Below are 20,837 nucleotides of genomic sequence, written 5' to 3'. Positions count from 1 at the left end.
TGGGGATGTGGGGGAGCGGGGAGGGAGAGAGTGGGGAGTGATGGGGCAGAGAGCAGGCTTTCATCCACTTCTACACACATCGACAGCACCATTTTGTGACACCATCCAGCCGGCTGGGGTGGTCGTTACGCCCCGATGATGGAGATTCACTGTCTACAGGTCGGGATGGGGTATACGTCTCTGGGTTTACAGAGGGAGTAGGTCCACCCACACCACACCCCTGGCTCCATCCCAAAATGAGCTCGGACATACGGGCGCACCTCTCCAACCTGCAACTGAAAGTGCCCTGTTCTCCGAATCCAGTCATAGAGGGGAAGCCCCGGGCTACAGCGGCGGCGATGTTGGGAATTGTCTGTCACCTATTTCCCGGGTATGGAGACAGACCCCAGAGACTCCTCGGAGCGCCAGCGGCCGCTTCCCTCTTACCTCAGTGGTCAGCAGTGTCCTGCCGAGCTGGGGGAGAAAGGGGCTGAGTTCCCGGGTCCTGGCTGGAAGAGCGCGCTGCTGCAGGTGGAAGGAGCGCTCGCTACTCGGGATGAATGCGGTAGGGACGGGGCGGGGCGCAGGCAGCCGGCGAAGAGCGGTGGGTGGGACGGAATCAGCGCGCAGCCAGTGACCGAACACCATCCCACCGGGGCCGTGGTTCATTCCAGAACCTGGGAACGAGCTGGCTGACACAGTCCCAGGAATTACCTGATAACACCCCAAACCAGGAGAACGCCTACTCCGTGGCTGCCACCTCTCAGATCCGAGCGTGGGCTCACTGTAAACACAGATCCTCGCAAGTCTGCTTGCGATGCACAAAGAGCAACATAGCCTCTGCTTATTTTAACGCTGTCTCTGTGTGCCGTCGATATACGACGCCTTTTCACTTTCACTCGAGGGTTGCGGGCATGGAATTGTCCATCACCAGCTGCCCCTGAGAAGGCGAGCTAGCTCCTCGAACCGTCGCATTCCTTGTGGCGCGGGTGGTGGTGTTAGGGAAAGAGTTCGAGGATTTTGACCCAAGTCAGAAAGGAATGTGGTTTGGAGGGCAACTTCGAGGCGAGGGTATTCCCCGTGCTTCTCTGCTCTCGTCCTTTTCAGCTGGTAGAGTGGTGGGTTTGGAAGATGCTGTCTCGGTGAGTCGGAGCAGTGGATCCCGTGACGGTGTGTGGGCGCTGGAGTGGGTGAAGGGCTACCGTGTCCTCTGTGGTGTTCAAACTCCTGAATGCAGCACCCCACCATACACCTGGGGAGAGTTCCCCCACACCCACCATACACCTGGGGAGAGTTCCCCCACACCCACCATACACCTGGGGAGAGTTCCCCCACACCCACCATACACCTGGGGAGAGTTCCCCCACACCCACCATACACCTGGGGAGAGTTCCCCCACACCCACCATACACCTGGGGAGAGTTCCCCCGCACCGACCATACACCTGGGGAGAGTTCCCCCGCACCGACCATACACCTGGGGAGAGTTCCCCCGCACCGACCATACACCTGGGGAGAGTTCCCCCGCACCGACCATACACCTGGGGAGAGTTCCCCCACACCCACCATACACCTGGGGAGAGTTCCCCCACACCGACCATACACCTGGGGAGAGTTCCCCCACACCGACCATACACCTGGGGAGAGTTCCCCCACACCCACCATACACCTGGGGAGAGTTCCCCCACACCCACCATACACCTGGGGAGAGTTCCCCCACACCGACCATACACCTGGGGAGAGTTCCCCCACACCCACCATACACCTGGGGAGAGTTCCCCCACACCCACCATACACCTGGGGAGAGTTCCCCCACACCGACCATACACCTGGGGAGAGTTCCCCCACACCGACCATACACTTGGGGAGAGTTCCCCCACACCGACCATACACCTGGGGAGAGTTCCCCCACACCGACCATACACCTGGGGAGAGTTCCCTCGCACCCCACCATACACCTGGGGAGAGTTCCCCCACACCGACCATACACCTGGGGAGAGTTCCCTCGCACCCCACCATACACGTGGGGAGAGTTCCCCCACACCGACCATACACCTGGGGAGAGTTCCCTCGCACCCCACCATACATGTGGGGAGAGTTCCCTCGCACCCCACCATACACCTGGGGAGAGTTCCCTCACACCGACCATACACCTGGGGAGAGTTCCCCCACACCGACCATACACCTGGGGAGAGTTCCCCCACACCGACCATACACCTGGGGAGAGTTCCCCCACACCGACCATACACCTGGGGAGAGTTCCCCCACACCCACCATACACCTGGGGAGAGTTCCCTCGCACCCCATCATACACCTGGGGAGAGTTCCCCCACACCGACCATACACCTGGGGAGAGTTCCCCCACACTGACCATACACCTGGGGAGAGTTCCCCCACACCCACCATACACCTGGGGAGAGTTCCCTCGCACCCCACCATACACCTGGGGAGAGTTCCCCCACACCGACCATACACCTGGGGAGAGTTCCCTCGCACCCCACCATACATGTGGGGAGAGTTCCCTCGCACCGACCATACACCTGGGGAGAGTTCCCCCACACCGACCATACACCTGGGGAGAGTTCCCCCACACCGACCATACACCTGGGGAGAGTTCCCTCGCACCCCACCATACATGTGGGGAGAGTTCCCTCGCACCGACCATACACCTGGGGAGAGTTCCCCCACACCGACCATACACCTGGGGAGAGTTCCCTCGCACCCCACCATACATGTGGGGAGAGTTCCCCCACACCGACCATACACCTGGGGAGAGTTCCCTCGCACCCCACCATACACCTGGGGAGAGTTCCCCCACACCGACCATACACCTGGGGAGAGTTCCCTCGCACCCCACCATACATGTGGGGAGAGTTCCCCCACACCGACCATACACCTGGGGAGAGTTCCCTCGCACCCCACCATACACCTGGGGAGAGTTCCCCCACACCGACCATACACCTGGGGAGAGTTCCCTCGCACCCCACCATACATGTGGGGAGAGTTCCCTCACACTCCTGACTTGAGCTGTGTAGGTTTGGGGGAATTAGCAGATGAGTGCTGGACAGGTTTGGGGGAATTAGCAGATGAGTGTTACTGCCCGGTACACCATCACAATAACTTGCACACACTATTGACCAGATTACACAGAGTGTAGGCCTGGTCACAGAACAATCCCATTCCCAACTATTCTGTCCTACAACCTATGCACCCACATTCCCACCAACCCTCCTCGGATTCCATCACGAACCCACACACCAGGACAAAGTTACAGCAGCCAATTGTCCTACGAAGCCTCATATAATTGAGATTTGGGAGGAGTTGGAGCACCTGGAATAACAACACTGTCATGTGCTGAGTGCTTCTGCCATGACAATGGTTTGCTGATAATACCAATGGCTACACAATGAGTGTTCTCCACATCTCTCATCCATTTCCTCAAACAATCAACAGGTGCTGGAGTACTGTAAATACAGACTAGTACTGACCAGTGTATCCCAGTGTTCTGACTGGTGTGTCCCTGTGTACAGACTGGTGTATCACTGTAAAACAGACTGATGTATCCCTGTGTATAGACTGATGAAAACCTGTGTACAGAATGGTGTATCCTGCATACAGATTGGTGTATCCCTGTGAACCCACTGATGTATCCCTGTGTAATGAATGATATATCCCTGTGCACTGACTGGTGTATCCCTGTGTACAGACTGATGAAAACCTGTGTACAGAATGGTGTATCCTGCATACAGGTTGGTGTATCCCTGTGTACAGATTGATGTATCCCTGGGTACAGACTGGTGTAAACCCGGGTACAGACTGATGTATCCCTGTGTACAGACTGGTGAATTCTTGTGTACAGACTGGTGAATCCCTGTGTACTGACTGATGTATCCCTGTGTACAGACTGGTGAACCCCTGTGTACAGACTGGTGTATCCCTGTGTCATGACTGGTGAATCCCTGTGTACTGACTGCTGTATCCCTGTGTAATGACTGATGTATCCCGGTGTACAGACTGCTGTATCCATGTGTAATAACTGGTGCATCCCTGTGAGCTGACTGGTGTATCCCTGTGTACAGACTGGTGAATCCCTATGTACAGACTGTGTATCCCAGTGCAGAGACTGACGTATCCCCGTGTAATTGCTGGTGTATCCCTGTGTAATAACTGGTGTATTCCTGTGTACTGACTGGTGTGTCCCTGTATAATGACTGATGTATCCCGCTGTACAGACTGGTGAATCCCTGTATAATGACTGATGTATCCCTGTGTAATGACTGGTGTATCCCTGTGTACCGACTGATGTAGTCCCTGTGTAATAACTAATGTATCCCTGTGTACTGACTGGTGAATTCTTGTGTACAGACTGGTGTATCCCTGTATAATGACTGATGTATCCCTGTGTAATGACTGGGAAATCCCTGTGTACTGACAGCTGTATCCCTGTGTACAGACTGGTGTATCCCTGTATAATGACTGATGTATCCCTGTGTAATGACTGGTGTACTCCTGTGTACTGACTGGTGTATCCCTGTGTACTGACTGATGTATCCCTGTGTACAGACTGATGTATCCCTGTGTAGTGACTGATGTATCCCTGTGCACAGAATGGTGAATCCCTCTGTAATGACTGATGTATCCCTGTGTATTGACTGGTGTATCCCTATGTAATGACTGGTGAATCCCTGTGTACTGACTGGTGAATCCCTGTGTACAGAGTGGTGTATCCCTGTGAACTGACTGACGTATCGCTGTGTAATGACTGGTGTAAACATGTGCACTGACTGGTGAATCCTTGTGTACAGACTGGTGTATCCCTGTTTAATGACTGATGTATCGCTGTGTACTGACTGGTGTACTCCTGTGTACTGACTGGTGTATCCCTGTGTACTGACTGATGTATCCCTGTGTACAGACTGATGTATCCCTGTGTAGTGACTGATGTATCCCTGTGCACAGAATGGTGAATCCCTCTGTAATGACTGATGTATCCCTGTGTATTGACTGGTGTATCCCTATGTAATGACTGTTGAATCCCTGTGTACTGACTGGTGAATCCCTGTGTACAGAGTGGTGTATCCCTGTGAACTGACTGACGTATCGCTGTGTAATGACTGGTGTAAACATGTGCACTGACTGGTGAATCCTTGTGTACAGACTGGTGAATCCCTGTGTACTGACCGTTGTATCCCTGTGTACAGACTGGTGAATCCATGTGTACAGACTGGTGAATCCCTGTGTAATGACTGGTGAATCCCTGTGTACTGACTGTTGTATCCCTGTGTACAGACTGGTGAATCCATGTGTACAGACTGGTGAATCCCTGTGTAATGACTGGTGAATCCCTGTGTACTGACTGCTGTATCCCTGTGTACAGACTGGTGAATCCCTGTGTAATGACTGGTGAATCCCTGTGTACTGACTGCAGTATCCCTGTGCAATGACTGATGTATCCCGGTGTAGAGACTGCTGTATCCATGTGTAATAACTGGTGTATCCCTGTGTACTGACTGATGTATCCCTGCGTACAGACTGGTGAACCCCTGTGTACAGACTGGTGTATCCCTGTTGTAATGACTGATGCAACCCTGTGTAATGACTGGTGCATCCCTGTGAGCTGACTGGTGTATCTCTGTGTACAGACTGGTGAATCCCTATGTACAGACTGTGTATCCCAGTGCAGAGACTGACGTATCCCGTGTATTTACTGATGTATCACTGTGTAATAACTGATGTATCCCTGTGTAATGACTGATGTATCCCTGTGTAATGATTGACTTATCCCTGTGTACTGACTGATGTATCCTTGTACACTCACTGCTGTACCCCTGTGTACTGATTGGTGTATCCCTGTGTACCGACTGATGTAGTCCCTGTGTAATAACTAATGTATCCCTGTGTACTGACTGGTGAATCCTTGTGTACAGACTGGTGTATCCCTGTGTAATAATTGATGTATCTGTGTGTACTGACTGGTGTATCCCTGTGTAATGACTGATGTATCCCTGTGTAATGACTGGGAAATCCCTGTGTACTGACGGCTGTATCCCTGTGTACAGACTGGTGTATCCCTGTTTAGTGACTGATATATCGCTGTGTACTGACTGGTGTACTCCTGTGTACTGACTGGTGTATCCCTGTGTACTGACTGTTGTATCCCTGTGTAATAATTGATGTATCCCTGTGTACAGACTGATGTATCCCTGTGCACAGAATGGTGAATCCCTCTGTAATGACTGATGTATCCCTGTGTATTGACTGGTGTATCCCTGTGTACTGACTGGTGAATCCCTGTGTACAGAGTGGTGTATCCCTGTGTACTGACTGATGTATCGCTGTGTAATGACTGGTGTAAACGTGTGTACTGACTGGTGAATCCTTGTGTACAGAATGGTGTATCCCTGTGTAATGACTGATGTATCCCGGTGTACAGACTGCTGTATCCATGTGTAATAACTGGTGCATCCCTGTGAGCTGACTGGTGTATCCCTGTGTACAGACTGGTGAATCCCTATGTACAGACTGTGTATCCCAGTGCAGAGACTGACGTATCCCCGTGTAATTGCTGGTGTATCCCTGTGTAATAACTGGTGTATTCCTGTGTACTGACTGGTGTGTCCCTGTATAATGACTGATGTATCCCGCTGTACAGACTGGTGAATCCCTGTATAATGACTGATGTATCCCTGTGTAATGACTGGTGTATCCCTGTGTACCGACTGATGTAGTCCCTGTGTAATAACTAATGTATCCCTGTGTACTGACTGGTGAATTCTTGTGTACAGACTGGTGTATCCCTGTATAATGACTGATGTATCCCTGTGTAATGACTGGGAAATCCCTGTGTACTGACAGCTGTATCCCTGTGTACAGACTGGTGTATCCCTGTTTAATGACTGATGTATCGCTGTGTACTGACTGGTGTACTCCTGTGTACTGACTGGTGTATCCCTGTGTACTGACTGATGTATCCCTGTGTACAGACTGATGTATCCCTGTGTAGTGACTGATGTATCCCTGTGCACAGAATGGTGAATCCCTCTGTAATGACTGATGTATCCCTGTGTATTGACTGGTGTATCCCTATGTAATGACTGGTGAATCCCTGTGTACTGACTGGTGAATCCCTGTGTACAGAGTGGTGTATCCCTGTGAACTGACTGACGTATCGCTGTGTAATGACTGGTGTAAACATGTGCACTGACTGGTGAATCCTTGTGTACAGACTGGTGTATCCCTGTTTAATGACTGATGTATCGCTGTGTACTGACTGGTGTACTCCTGTGTACTGACTGGTGTATCCCTGTGTACTGACTGATGTATCCCTGTGTACAGACTGATGTATCCCTGTGTAGTGACTGATGTATCCCTGTGCACAGAATGGTGAATCCCTCTGTAATGACTGATGTATCCCTGTGTATTGACTGGTGTATCCCTATGTAATGACTGTTGAATCCCTGTGTACTGACTGGTGAATCCCTGTGTACAGAGTGGTGTATCCCTGTGAACTGACTGACGTATCGCTGTGTAATGACTGGTGTAAACATGTGCACTGACTGGTGAATCCTTGTGTACAGACTGGTGAATCCCTGTGTACTGACCGTTGTATCCCTGTGTACAGACTGGCGAATCCATGTGTACAGACTGGTGAATCCCTGTGTAATGACTGGTGAATCCCTGTGTACTGACTGTTGTATCCCTGTGTACAGACTGGTGAATCCATGTGTACAGACTGGTGAATCCCTGTGTAATGACTGGTGAATCCCTGTGTACTGACTGCTGTATCCCTGTGTACAGACTGGTGAATCCCTGTGTAATGACTGGTGAATCCCTGTGTACTGACTGCAGTATCCCTGTGCAATGACTGATGTATCCCGGTGTAGAGACTGCTGTATCCATGTGTAATAACTGGTGTATCCCTGTGTACTGACTGATGTATCCCTGCGTACAGACTGGTGAACCCCTGTGTACAGACTGGTGTATCCCTGTTGTAATGACTGATGCAACCCTGTGTAATGACTGGTGCATCCCTGTGAGCTGACTGGTGTATCTCTGTGTACAGACTGGTGAATCCCTATGTACAGACTGTGTATCCCAGTGCAGAGACTGACGTATCCCGTGTATTTACTGATGTATCACTGTGTAATAACTGATGTATCCCTGTGTAATGACTGATGTATCCCTGTGTAATGATTGACTTATCCCTGTGTACTGACTGATGTATCCTTGTACACTCACTGCTGTACCCCTGTGTACTGATTGGTGTATCCCTGTGTACCGACTGATGTAGTCCCTGTGTAATAACTAATGTATCCCTGTGTACTGACTGGTGAATCCTTGTGTACAGACTGGTGTATCCCTGTGTAATAATTGATGTATCTGTGTGTACTGACTGGTGTATCCCTGTGTAATGACTGATGTATCCCTGTGTAATGACTGGGAAATCCCTGTGTACTGACGGCTGTATCCCTGTGTACAGACTGGTGTATCCCTGTTTAGTGACTGATATATCGCTGTGTACTGACTGGTGTACTCCTGTGTACTGACTGGTGTATCCCTGTGTACTGACTGTTGTATCCCTGTGTAATAATTGATGTATCCCTGTGTACAGACTGATGTATCCCTGTGCACAGAATGGTGAATCCCTCTGTAATGACTGATGTATCCCTGTGTATTGACTGGTGTATCCCTGTGTACTGACTGGTGAATCCCTGTGTACAGAGTGGTGTATCCCTGTGTACTGACTGATGTATCGCTGTGTAATGACTGGTGTAAACGTGTGTACTGACTGGTGAATCCTTGTGTACAGAATGGTGAATCCCTGTGTAATGACTGATGTAACCCTATGTGCAGACTGGTGTATCCCTGTGTAATGACTGGTGTATCCCTGAGTAATGACTGATGTATCCCTGTGAACTGACTAGTGAATCCCTGTGTATAGAATGATGAATCCCCGTGTAATGACTGGTGTATCCCTGTATACTGACTGGTGTATACCTGTGTACAGACTGATGTATCCCTGTGTACCGACTGATGTAGTCCCTGTGTAATAACTAATGTGTCCCTGTGTACTGACTGGTGAATCCTTGTGTACAGACTGGTGTATCCCTGTGTAATGACTGATTCAACCTGTTTAATGACTGATGCATCCCTGTGTACTGACTGGTGAATCTCTGTGTACTGACTGGTGTATCCCTGTGTACTGACTGGTGTATCCCTGTGTACTGACTGCTGTATCCCTGTGTAATGACTGGTGTATCTCTGTGTACCGACTGATGTATCCCTGTGTAATGACTGATGTGTCCCTGTATAATGACTGATGGATCCCTGTGTAATGACTTGTGAATCCTTGTGTAAAGACTGGTGCATCCCTGTGTAATGACTGATTTATCCATGTGTACAGACTGCTGTATCCCTGTGTAATGACTGGTGTATCTCTGTGTACTGACTGATGTATCCCTGTACACTGATTGATGTATCCCTGTGTAATGACTGATGTATCCCTGTGTACTGACTGATGTATACCTGTACACTGACTGATGTATCCCTGTGAACTAAATGATGTATCCCTGAGAACTGACTTGTGCATCCCTGTGTACTGACTGGTGTATCCCTGTATACAGACTGATGTATCCCTGTGAACTAACTCTTGTATATCTGTGTACAGACTGGTGAATCCCTGCGTACTGACTGGTGTATCCCTGTGTAATGACTGGTGTATTCCTGTGTAATGACTGGTGAATCCCTGTGTATTTACTGGTAAATCCCTGTGTACAGACTGTGTATCCCAGTGCAGAGACTGATGCATCCCTGTGTAATTGCTGGTGTATCCCTGTGTAATAACTGGTGTGTCCCTGTGTGCAGACTGGTGTATTCCTGTATAATGACTGATGTATCCTGCTGTACAGACTGGTGAATCCCTGTGTACAGACGGATGTATCCCTGTGTAATGACTGGTGTATCCCTGTGTACTCATTGGTGTATCCCACTGCAGAGACTGATGTATCCCTGTGTAATGACTGGTGTATCCCTGTGTACCGACTGATGTAGTCCCTGTGTAATAGCTAATGTATCCCTGTGTACTGACTGGTGAATTCTTGTGTACAGACTGGTGTATCCCTGTGTAATGACTGGTGATTCCCTGGTACAGACTGATGTATCCCTGTGAAATAATTGATGTATCCGTGTGTACTGACTGGTGTATCCCTGTGTAATGACTGGGAAATCCCTGTGTACTGACAGCTGTATCCCTGTGTACAGGCTGGTGTATCCCTGTTTAATTTCTGATGTATTGCTGTGTACTGACTGGTCTACTCCTGTGTACAGACTGGTGTATCCCTGTGTACAGACTGGTGAATCCATGTGTACAGACTGGTGAATCCCTGTGCAATGACTGGTGAATCCCTGTGTACTGACTGTTGTATCCCTGTGTACAGACTGGTGAATCCCTGTGTAATGAGTGGTGAATCCCTGTGTACTGACTGCTGTATCCCTTTGCAATGACTGATGTATCCCTGTGTACTGGCTGATGTATCCCTGCGTACAGACTGCTGTATCCCTGTTGTAATGACTGATGCAACCCTCTGTAATGACTGGTGCATCCCTGTGAGCTGACTGGTGTATCTCTGTGTACAGGCTGGTGAATCCCTATGTACAGACTGTGTATCCCAGTGCAGAGACTGATGTATCCCTGTGTAATAACTGGTGTATCCCTGTGTACTGACTGATGTATCTCTGCATACAGACTGGTCAACCCCTGTGTACAGACTGGTGTATCCCTGTTGTAATGACTGATGCAACCCTGTGTAATGACTGGTGCATCCCTGTGAGCTGACTGGTGTATCTCTGTGTACAGACTGGTGAATCCCTATGTAGAGACTGTGTATCCCAGTGCAGAGACTGATGTATCCCTGTGTAATAACTGGTGTATCCCTGTGTACTGACTGGTGTGTCCCTGAGTGCAGACTGGTTTATCCCTGTATAATGACTGATGTATCGCGCTGTTCAGACTGGTGAATCCCTGTGTACAGACTGATGGATCCCTGTTGTAATGACTTGTGAATCCTTGTGTAAAGACTGATGCATCCCTGTGTAATGACTAATTTATCCATGTGTACAGACTGCTGTATCCCTGTGTAATGACTGGTGTATCTCTGTGTACTGACTGATGTATCCCTGTACACTGATTGATGTATCCCTGTGTAATGACTGATGCATCCCTGTGTACTGACTGGTGAATCCCTGTGTACTGACTGGTGTATCCCTCTGTACTGACTGCTGTATCCCTGTGTAATGACTGGTGTATCTCTGTGTACCGACTGATGTATCCCTGTAAACTGACTGATATATCCCTGTGAACAAAATGATGTATCCCTGAGAACTGACTTCTGCATCCCTGTGTACTGAGTGGTGTATCCCTGTATACAGACTGATGTATCCCTGTGAACTGACTCTTGTATATCTGTGTACAGACTGGTGTATCCCCGTGAACTGACTCTTGTATATCTGTGTACAGACTGGTGAATCCCTGCGTACTGACTTGTGAATCCCTGTGTACTGACTGGTGTAGCCCTGTGTACTGACTGGTGAATCTCTGTGTATTTACTGGTGAATCCCTGTGCAATGACTGATGTATTCCTATGCACAGATTGATGTATCCCTGTGTACTGACCGATGTATCCCTGTGTACTGACTGATGTATCTCTGTGTACTGACTGGTAAATCCCTGTGTACAGACTGTGTATCCCAGTGCAGAGACTGATGTATCCCCATGTAATTGCTGCTGTATCCCTGTGTAATAACTGGTGTTTCCCTGTGCACTGACTGGTGTGTCCCTGTGTGCAGATTGGTGTATCCCTGTACAATGTCTGATGTATCCTGCTGTACAGACTCGTGAATCCCTGTGTACAGACTGATGTATCCCTGTGTAATGAATGGTGTAGCCCTGTACTGACTGATGTAAACCTGTATAATGACTCATGTATCCCTGCGTACTGACTGATGTACCTCAGTGTACAGACTGGTGAATCCCTGTGTACAGACTGGTGTATCCCTGTGTACTGACTGATTCAACCCTGTGTAATGACTGATGCATCCCTGTGTACTGACTGGTGAATCCCTGTGTAATGACTGGTGAATCCCTGTGTACTGACTGTTGTATCCCTGTGTACAGACTGGGGAATCCATGTGTACAGACTGGTGAATCCCTGAGTAATGACTGATGAATCCGTGTGTACTGACTGCTGTATCCCTGTGTAATGACTGAGGTATCCCGGTGTACAGACTGCTGTATCCATGTGTAATAACTGGTGTATCCCTGTGTACTGACTGATGTATCCCTGCGTACAGACTGGTGAACCCCTGTGTACAGACTGGTGTATCCTTGTCGTAATGACTGATGCAGCCCTGTGTAATGACTGGTGCATCCCTGTGAGCTGACTGGTGTATCCCTGTGTACAGACTGGTGAATTCCTATGTACAGACTGTGTATCCCAGTGCAGAGACTGATGTATCCCCGTGTAATTGCTGGTGTATCCATGTGTACCGACTGATGTAGTCCCTGTGTAATAACTAATGTATCGCTGTGTACTGACTGGTGAATTCTTGTGTACAGACTGGTGTATCCCTGTGTAATGACTGGTGATTCCCTGGTACAGACTGATGTATCCCTGTGAAATAATTGATGTATCCGTGTGTACTGACTGGTGTATCCCTGTGTAATGACTGGGAAATCCCTGTGTACTGACGGCTGTATCCCTGTGTACAGGCTGGTGTATCCCTGTTTAATGACTGATGTATCGCTGTGTACTGACTGGTGTTCTCCTGTGTACTGACTGGTGTATCCCTGTGTACTGACTGATGTATCCCTGTGCACAGAATGGTGAATCCCTCTGTAATGACTGATGTATCCCTGTGTATTGACTGGTGTATCCCTGTGTACTGACTGGAGAATCCCTGTGTACAGAGTGGTGTATCCCTGTGCACTGACTGACGTATCACTGTGTAATGACTGGTGTAAATGTATGTACTGACTGGTGTATCCTTGTGTACAGAATGGTGAATCCCTGTGTAATGACTGATGTATCCCTGTGAACTGACTGGTGAATCTCTGTGTACTGACTGGTGTATCTCTGTGTACGGACTGATGTATCCCTGTGTAATGACTGATGTATACTTGTGTAATGACTGGGAAATTCCTGTGTACTGACTGCTGTATCCCTGTGTACAGACTGGTGTATCCCTGTGTAATGACTGATGTATCCCTGTGTAATGACTGATGTATCCCTGTGCACAGAATGGTGAATCCCTGTGAGCTGACTGGTGTATCCCTGTGCACAGAATGGTGAATCCCTATGTACAAACTGTGTATCCCAGTGCAGAGACTGATGTATCACCGTGTAATTGCTGGTGTATCCCTGTGTAATAACTGGTGTATCACTGTGTACTGACTAGTGTGTCCCTGTGTGCAAACTGGTGTATCCCTGTATAATGACTGATGTATCCCGCTGTACAGACTGGTGAATCCCTGTGTACAGACTGGTGTATCCCTGTTGTAATGACTGACGCAACCCTGTGTAATCACTGGTGCATCCCTGTGATCTGACTGGTGTATCCCTGTGTAATGACTGGTGAATCCCTGTGTACTGACTGTTGTATCCCTGTGTACAGACTGGTGAATTCTTGTGTACAACCTGGTGTATCCCTGTGTAATGACTGGTGATTCCCTGGTACAGACTGATGTATCCCTGTGAAATAATTGATGTATCCGTGTGTACTGACTGGTGTATCCCTGTGTAATGACTGGGAAATCCCTGTGTACTGACGGCTGTATCCCTGTGTACAGGCTGGTGTATCCCTGTTTAATGACTGATGTATCGCTGTGTACTGACTGGTGTTCTCCTGTGTACTGACTGGTGTATCCCTGTGTACTGACTGATGTATACCTGTGTACAGACTGATGTATCCCTGTGTACTGACTGGTGTATCCCTGTGTACTGACTGATGTATCCCTGTGAACAGACTTATGTATCCCTGTGTAGTGACTGATGTATATCCCTGTGCACAGAATGGTGAATCCCTCTGTAATGACTGATGTATCCCAGTGTAATGACTGGTGAATCCCTGTGGACTGACTGGAGAATCTCTGTGTACAGAGTGGTGTATCCCTGTGTACTGACTGATGTATCGCTGTGTAACGACTGGTGTAAACATGTGTACTGACTGGTGAATCCCTGTGTCCTGACTGTTGTATCCCTGTGTACAGACTGGTGAATCCACGTGTACAGACTGGTGAATCCCTGTGCAATGACTGATGAATCCCTGTGTACTGAATGCTGTATCCCTGTGTACAGACTGGTGAATCCATGTGTACAGACTGGTGATTCCCTGGTACAGACTGATGTATCCCTGTGAAATAATTGATGTATCCGTCTGTACTGACTGGTTTATCCCTGTGTAATCACTGGGAAATCCCTGTGTACTGACGGCTGTATCCCTGTGTACAGGCTGGTGTATCCCTGTGAACTGACTGGTGAATCCCTGTGTACAGAATGATGTATCCCTGTGTAATGACTGATGTATACTTGTGTAATGACTGGGAAATTCCTGTACACTGACTGACATATCCCTGTGTAATGACTGATGTATCCCTGTGTACTGATTGGTGAATCCCTGCGTACTAACTGGTGTATTCCCGTGTAATGACTGGTGTATTCCTGTGTAATGACTGGATAATCCCTTTGTACTGACTGGTGTATCCCTGTGCACTGACTGGTGTATCCCTGTGTAATGACTGGTGAATCCCTGTGTATTTACTGGTGAATCCCTGTGTAATGACTGAGGCATCCCTATGTACAGATTGATGTATCCCTGTGTACTGACTGATGTAAATCTGTGTAATGACTGGTGTGTCCCTGTGAACCAACTGATGTATCCCTGTGTACTGACTGATGTAAACCTGTGTACTGACTGGTGAATCCCTGTATACTGACTGGTGTATCCCTGTGAACTGATTGGTGTATATCTGTTTACAGACTGGTGAATCCCTGTGTACAGACTGTGTATGCCTGTGTAATTACTGATGTATCCCTGTGTAATGACTGATGTATCCCTGTTTACTGACTGATGTATCCCTGTGTAATAACTGATGTATCCCTGCGTACTGACTGGTGTATCCCTGTGTAATGACTGATGTAACCCTGTGTACTGACTGGTGAATCCCTGTATACAGACTGATGTATCCCTGTGTAATGACTGGTGTCTCCCAGTGTACTGACTGGTGCATCCCTGTGTACAGACTGATGTATCCCTGTACACTGACTGGTGTATGCCTGTGTACAGATTGATGTAAACTGGGTACAGACTGGTGTATCCTGCGTACAGACTGGTGTATCCTTGTTGTAATGACTGATGCAACCCTGTGTAATGACTGGTGCATCCCTGTGAGCTGACTGGTGTTTCCCTGTGTACAGAATGGTGAATCCCTATGTACAAACTGTGTATCCCAGTGCAGAGACTGATGTATCCCCGTGTAATTGCTGGTGTATCCCTGTGTAATAACTGGTGTATCCCTGTGTACTGACTAGTGTGTCCCTGTGTGCAAACTGGTGTATCCCTGTATAATGACTGATGTATCCCGCTGTACAGACTGGTGAATCCCTGTGTACAGACTGGTGTATCCCTGTTGTAATGACTGACGCAACCCTGTGTAATCACTGGTGCATCCCTGTGTACTGACTGTTGTATCCCTGTGTACAGACTGGTGAATTCTTGTGTACAACCTGGTGTATCCCTGTGTAATGACTGGTGATTCCCTGGTACAGACTGATGTATCCCTGTGAAATAATTGATGTATCCGTGTGTACTGACTGGTGTATCCCTGTGTAATGACTGGGAAATCCCTGTGTACTGACGGCTGTATCCCTGTGTACAGGCTGGTGTATCCCTGTTTAATGACTGATGTATCGCTGTGTACTGACTGGTGTTCTCCTGTGTACTGACTAGTGTATCCCTGTGTACTGACTGATGTATACCTGTGTACAGACTGATGTATCCCTGTATACTGACTGGTGTATCCCTGTGTACTGACTGATGTATCCCTGTGAACAGACTTATGTATCCCTGTGTAGTGACTGATGTATCCCTGTGCACAGAATGGTGAATCCCTCTGTAATGACTGGTGTATCCCTGTGTACTGACTGGAGAATCCCTGTGTACAGAGTGGTGTATCCCTGTGCACTGACTGACGTATCGCTGTGTAATGACTGGTGTAAATGTATGTACTGACTGGTGTATCCTTGTGTACAGAATGGTGAATCCCTGTGTAATGACTGATGTATCCCTGTGAACTGACTGGTGAATCTCTGTGTACTGACTGGTGTATCTCTGTGTACGGACTGATGTATCCCTGTGTAATGACTGATGTATACTTGTGTAATGACTGGGAAATTCCTGTGTACTGACTGCTGTATCCCTGTGTACAGACTGGTGTATCCCTGTGTAATGACTGATGTATCCCTGTGTAATGACTGATGTATCCCTGTGCACAGAATGGTGAATCCCTGTGAGCTGACTGGTGTATCCCTGTGCACAGAATGGTGAATCCCTATGTACAAACTGTGTATCCCAGTGCAGAGACTGATGTATCCCCGTGTAATTGCTGGTGTATCCCTGTGTAATAACTGGTGTATCCCTGTGTACTGACTAGTGTGTCCCTGTGTGCAAACTGGTGTATCCCTGTATAATGACTGATGTATCCCGCTGTACAGACTGGTGAATCCCTGTGTACAGACTGGTGTATCCCTGTTGTAATGACTGACGCAACCCTGTGTAATCACTGGTGCATCCCTGTGATCTGACTGGTGTATCCCTGTGTAATGACTGGTGAATCCCTGTGTACTGACTGTTGTATCCCTGTGTACAGACTGGTGAATTCTTGTGTACAACCTGGTGTATCCCTGTGTAATGACTGGTGATTCCCTGGTACAGACTGATGTATCCCTGTGAAATAATTGATGTATCCGTGTGTACTGACTGGTGTATCCCTGTGTAATGACTGGGAAATCCCTGTGTACTGACGGCTGTATCCCTGTGTACAGGCTGGTGTATCCCTGTTTAATGACTGATGTATCGCTGTGTACTGACTGGTGTTCTCCTGTGTACTGACTAGTGTATCCCTGTGTACTGACTGATGTATACCTGTGTACAGACTGATGTATCCCTGTATACTGACTGGTGTATCCCTGTGTACTGACTGATGTATCCCTGTGAACAGACTTATGTATCCCTGTGTAGTGACTGATGTATCCCTGTGCACAGAATGGTGAATCCCTCTGTAATGACTGGTGTATCCCTGTGTACTGACTGGAGAATCCCTGTGTACAGAGTGGTGTATCCCTGTGCACTGACTGACGTATCGCTGTGTAATGACTGGTGTAAATGTATGTACTGACTGGTGTATCCTTGTGTACAGAATGGTGAATCCCTGTGTAATGACTGATGTATCCCTGTGAACTGACTGGTGAATCTCTGTGTACTGACTGGTGTATCTCTGTGTACGGACTGATGTATCCCTGTGTAATGACTGATGTATACTTGTGTAATGACTGGGAAATTCCTGTGTACTGACTGCTGTATCCCTGTGTACAGACTGGTGTATCCCTGTGTAATGACTGATGTATCCCTGTGTAATGACTGATGTATCCCTGTGCACAGAATGGTGAATCCCTGTGAGCTGACTGGTGTATCCCTGTGCACAGAATGGTGAATCCCTATGTACAAACTGTGTATCCCAGTGCAGAGACTGATGTATCCCCGTGTAATTGCTGGTGTATCCCTGTGTAATAACTGGTGTATCCCTGTGTACTGACTAGTGTGTCCCTGTGTGCAAACTGGTGTATCCCTGTATAATGACTGATGTATCCCGCTGTACAGACTGGTGAATCCCTGTGTACAGACTGGTGTATCCCTGTTGTAATGACTGACGCAACCCTGTGTAATCACTGGTGCATCCCTGTGATCTGACTGGTGTATCCCTGTGTAATGACTGGTGAATCCCTGTGTACTGACTGTTGTATCCCTGTGTACAGACTGGTGAATTCTTGTGTACAACCTGGTGTATCCCTGTGTAATGACTGGTGATTCCCTGGTACAGACTGATGTATCCCTGTGAAATAATTGATGTATCCGTGTGTACTGACTGGTGTATCCCTGTGTAATGACTGGGAAATCCCTGTGTACTGACGGCTGTATCCCTGTGTACAGGCTGGTGTATCCCTGTTTAATGACTGATGTATCGCTGTGTACTGACTGGTGTTCTCCTGTGTACTGACTGGTGTATCCCTGTGTACTGACTGATGTATACCTGTGTACAGACTGATGTATCCCTGTGTACTGACTGGTGTATCCCTGTGTACTGACTGATGTATCCCTGTGAACAGACTTATGTATCCCTGTGTAGTGACTGATGTATATCCCTGTGCACAGAATGGTGAATCCCTCTGTAATGACTGATGTATCCCAGTGTAATGACTGGTGAATCCCTGTGGACTGACTGGAGAATCTCTGTGTACAGAGTGGTGTATCCCTGTGTACTGACTGATGTATCGCTGTGTAACGACTGGTGTAAACATGTGTACTGACTGGTGAATCCCTGTGTCCTGACTGTTGTATCCCTGTGTACAGACTGGTGAATCCACGTGTACAGACTGGTGAATCCCTGTGCAATGACTGATGAATCCCTGTGTACTGAATGCTGTATCCCTGTGTACAGACTGGTGAATCCATGTGTACAGACTGGTGATTCCCTGGTACAGACTGATGTATCCCTGTGAAATAATTGATGTATCCGTCTGTACTGACTGGTTTATCCCTGTGTAATCACTGGGAAATCCCTGTGTACTGACGGCTGTATCCCTGTGTACAGGCTGGTGTATCCCTGTTTAATGACTGATGTATCGCTGTGTACTGACTGGTGTATCCCTGTGTAATAACTAATGTGTCCCTGTGTACTGACTGATGTATCCCTGTGAACTGACTGGTGAATCCCTGTGTACAGAATGATGTATCCCTGTGTAATGACTGATGTATACTTGTGTAATGACTGGGAAATTCCTGTACACTGACTGACATATCCCTGAGTAATAACTGATGTATCCCTGAGTACAGACTGATGTATCCCTGTGTAATGACTGATGTATCCCTGTGTACTGATTGGTGAATCCCTGCGTACTAACTGGTGTATTCCCGTGTAATGACTGGTGTATTCCTGTGTAATGACTGGATAATCCCTTTGTACTGACTGGTGTATCCCTGTGCGCTGACTGGTGTATCCCTGTGTAATGACTGGTGAATCCCTGTGTATTTACTGGTGAATCCCTGTGTAATGACTGAGGCATCCCTATGTACAGATTGATGTATCCCTGTGTACTGACTGATGTAAATCTGTGTAATGACTGGTGTGTCCCTGTGAACCAACTGATGTATCCCTGTGTACTGACTGATGTAAACCTGTGTACTGACTGGTGAATCCCTGTATACTGACTGGTGTATCCCTGTGAACTGATTGGTGTATATCTGTTTACAGACTGGTGAATCCCTGTGTACAGACTGTGTATGCCTGTGTAATTACTGATGTATCCCTGTGTAATGACTGATGTATCCCTGTTTACTGACTGATGTATCCCTGTGTAATCACTGATGTATCCCTGCGTACTGACTGGTGTATCCCTGTGTAATGACTGATGTAACCCTGTGTACTGACTGGTGAATCCCTGTATACAGACTGATGTATCCCTGTGTAATGACTGGTGTCTCCCAGTGTACTGACTGGTGTATCCCTGTGTACAGACTGATGTATCCCTGTACACTGACTGGTGTATGCCTGTGTACAGATTGATGTAAACTGGGTACAGACTGGTGTATCCTGCGTACAGACTGGTGTATCCTTGTTGTAATGACTGATGCAACCCTGTGTAATGACTGGTGCATCCCTGTGAGCTGACTGGTGTTTCCCTGTGTACAGAATGGTGAATCCCTATGTACAAACTGTGTATCCCAGTGCAGAGACTGATGTATCCCCGTGTAATTGCTGGTGTATCCCTGTGTAATAACTGGTGTATCCCTGTGTACTGACTAGTGTGTCCCTGTGTGCAAACTGGTGTATCCCTGTATAATGACTGATGTATCCCGCTGTACAGACTGGTGAATCCCTGTGTACAGACTGGTGTATCCCTGTTGTAATGACTGACGCAACCCTGTGTAATCACTGGTGCATCCCTGTGAGCTGACTGGTTTATCCCTGTGTAATGACTGGTGAATCCCTGTGTACTGACTGTTGTATCCCTGTGTACAGACTGGTGAATTCTTGTGTACAACCTGGTGTATCCCTGTGTAATGACTGGTGATTCCCTGGTACAGACTGATGTATCCCTGTGAAATAATTGATGTATCCGTGTGTACTGACTGGTGTATCCCTGTGTAATGACTGGGAAATCCCTGTGTACTGACTGCTGTATCCCTGTGTACAGGCTGGTGTATCCCTGTTTAATGACTGATGTATCGCTGTGTACTGACTGGTGTTCTCCTGTGTACTGACTGGTGTATCCCTGTGTACTGACTGATGTATACCTGTGTACAGACTGATGTATCCCTGTATACTGACTGGTGTATCCCTGTGAACAGACTTATGTATCCCTGTGAACAGACTTATGTATCCCTGTGTAGTGACTGATGTATCCCTGTGCACAGAATGGTGAATCCCTCTGTAATGACTGGTGTATCCCTGTGTACTGACTGGAGAATCCCTGTGTACAGAGTGGTGTATCCCTGTGCACTGACTGACGTATCGCTGTGTAATGACTG

General features: G+C 48.0%; 1 protein-coding gene across 1 annotated transcript in view; it reads right to left on the bottom strand.

Moving 5' to 3' along the window:
• Window positions 1–324: 324 nt before the first annotated feature.
• LOC140204668 (uncharacterized) overlaps window positions 325–20,837 on the bottom strand; it is a 133,649-nt gene continuing 113,136 nt past the window's right edge. The window contains exon 3 of the mRNA XM_072271362.1: window positions 325–693. Coding sequence (XP_072127463.1) covers window positions 325–693 — 369 coding nt within the window. The remainder of the gene's footprint in view (window positions 694–20,837) is intronic.

This window comes from Mobula birostris, chromosome 11, assembly GCF_030028105.1.
Source record: "Mobula birostris isolate sMobBir1 chromosome 11, sMobBir1.hap1, whole genome shotgun sequence".
In the NCBI taxonomy this organism is placed as follows: Eukaryota; Metazoa; Chordata; class Chondrichthyes; order Myliobatiformes; family Myliobatidae; genus Mobula; species Mobula birostris.
The sequence above is the reverse complement of the archived record's forward strand: the minus strand, read 5'-3'. Positions and strand labels throughout refer to the sequence as shown.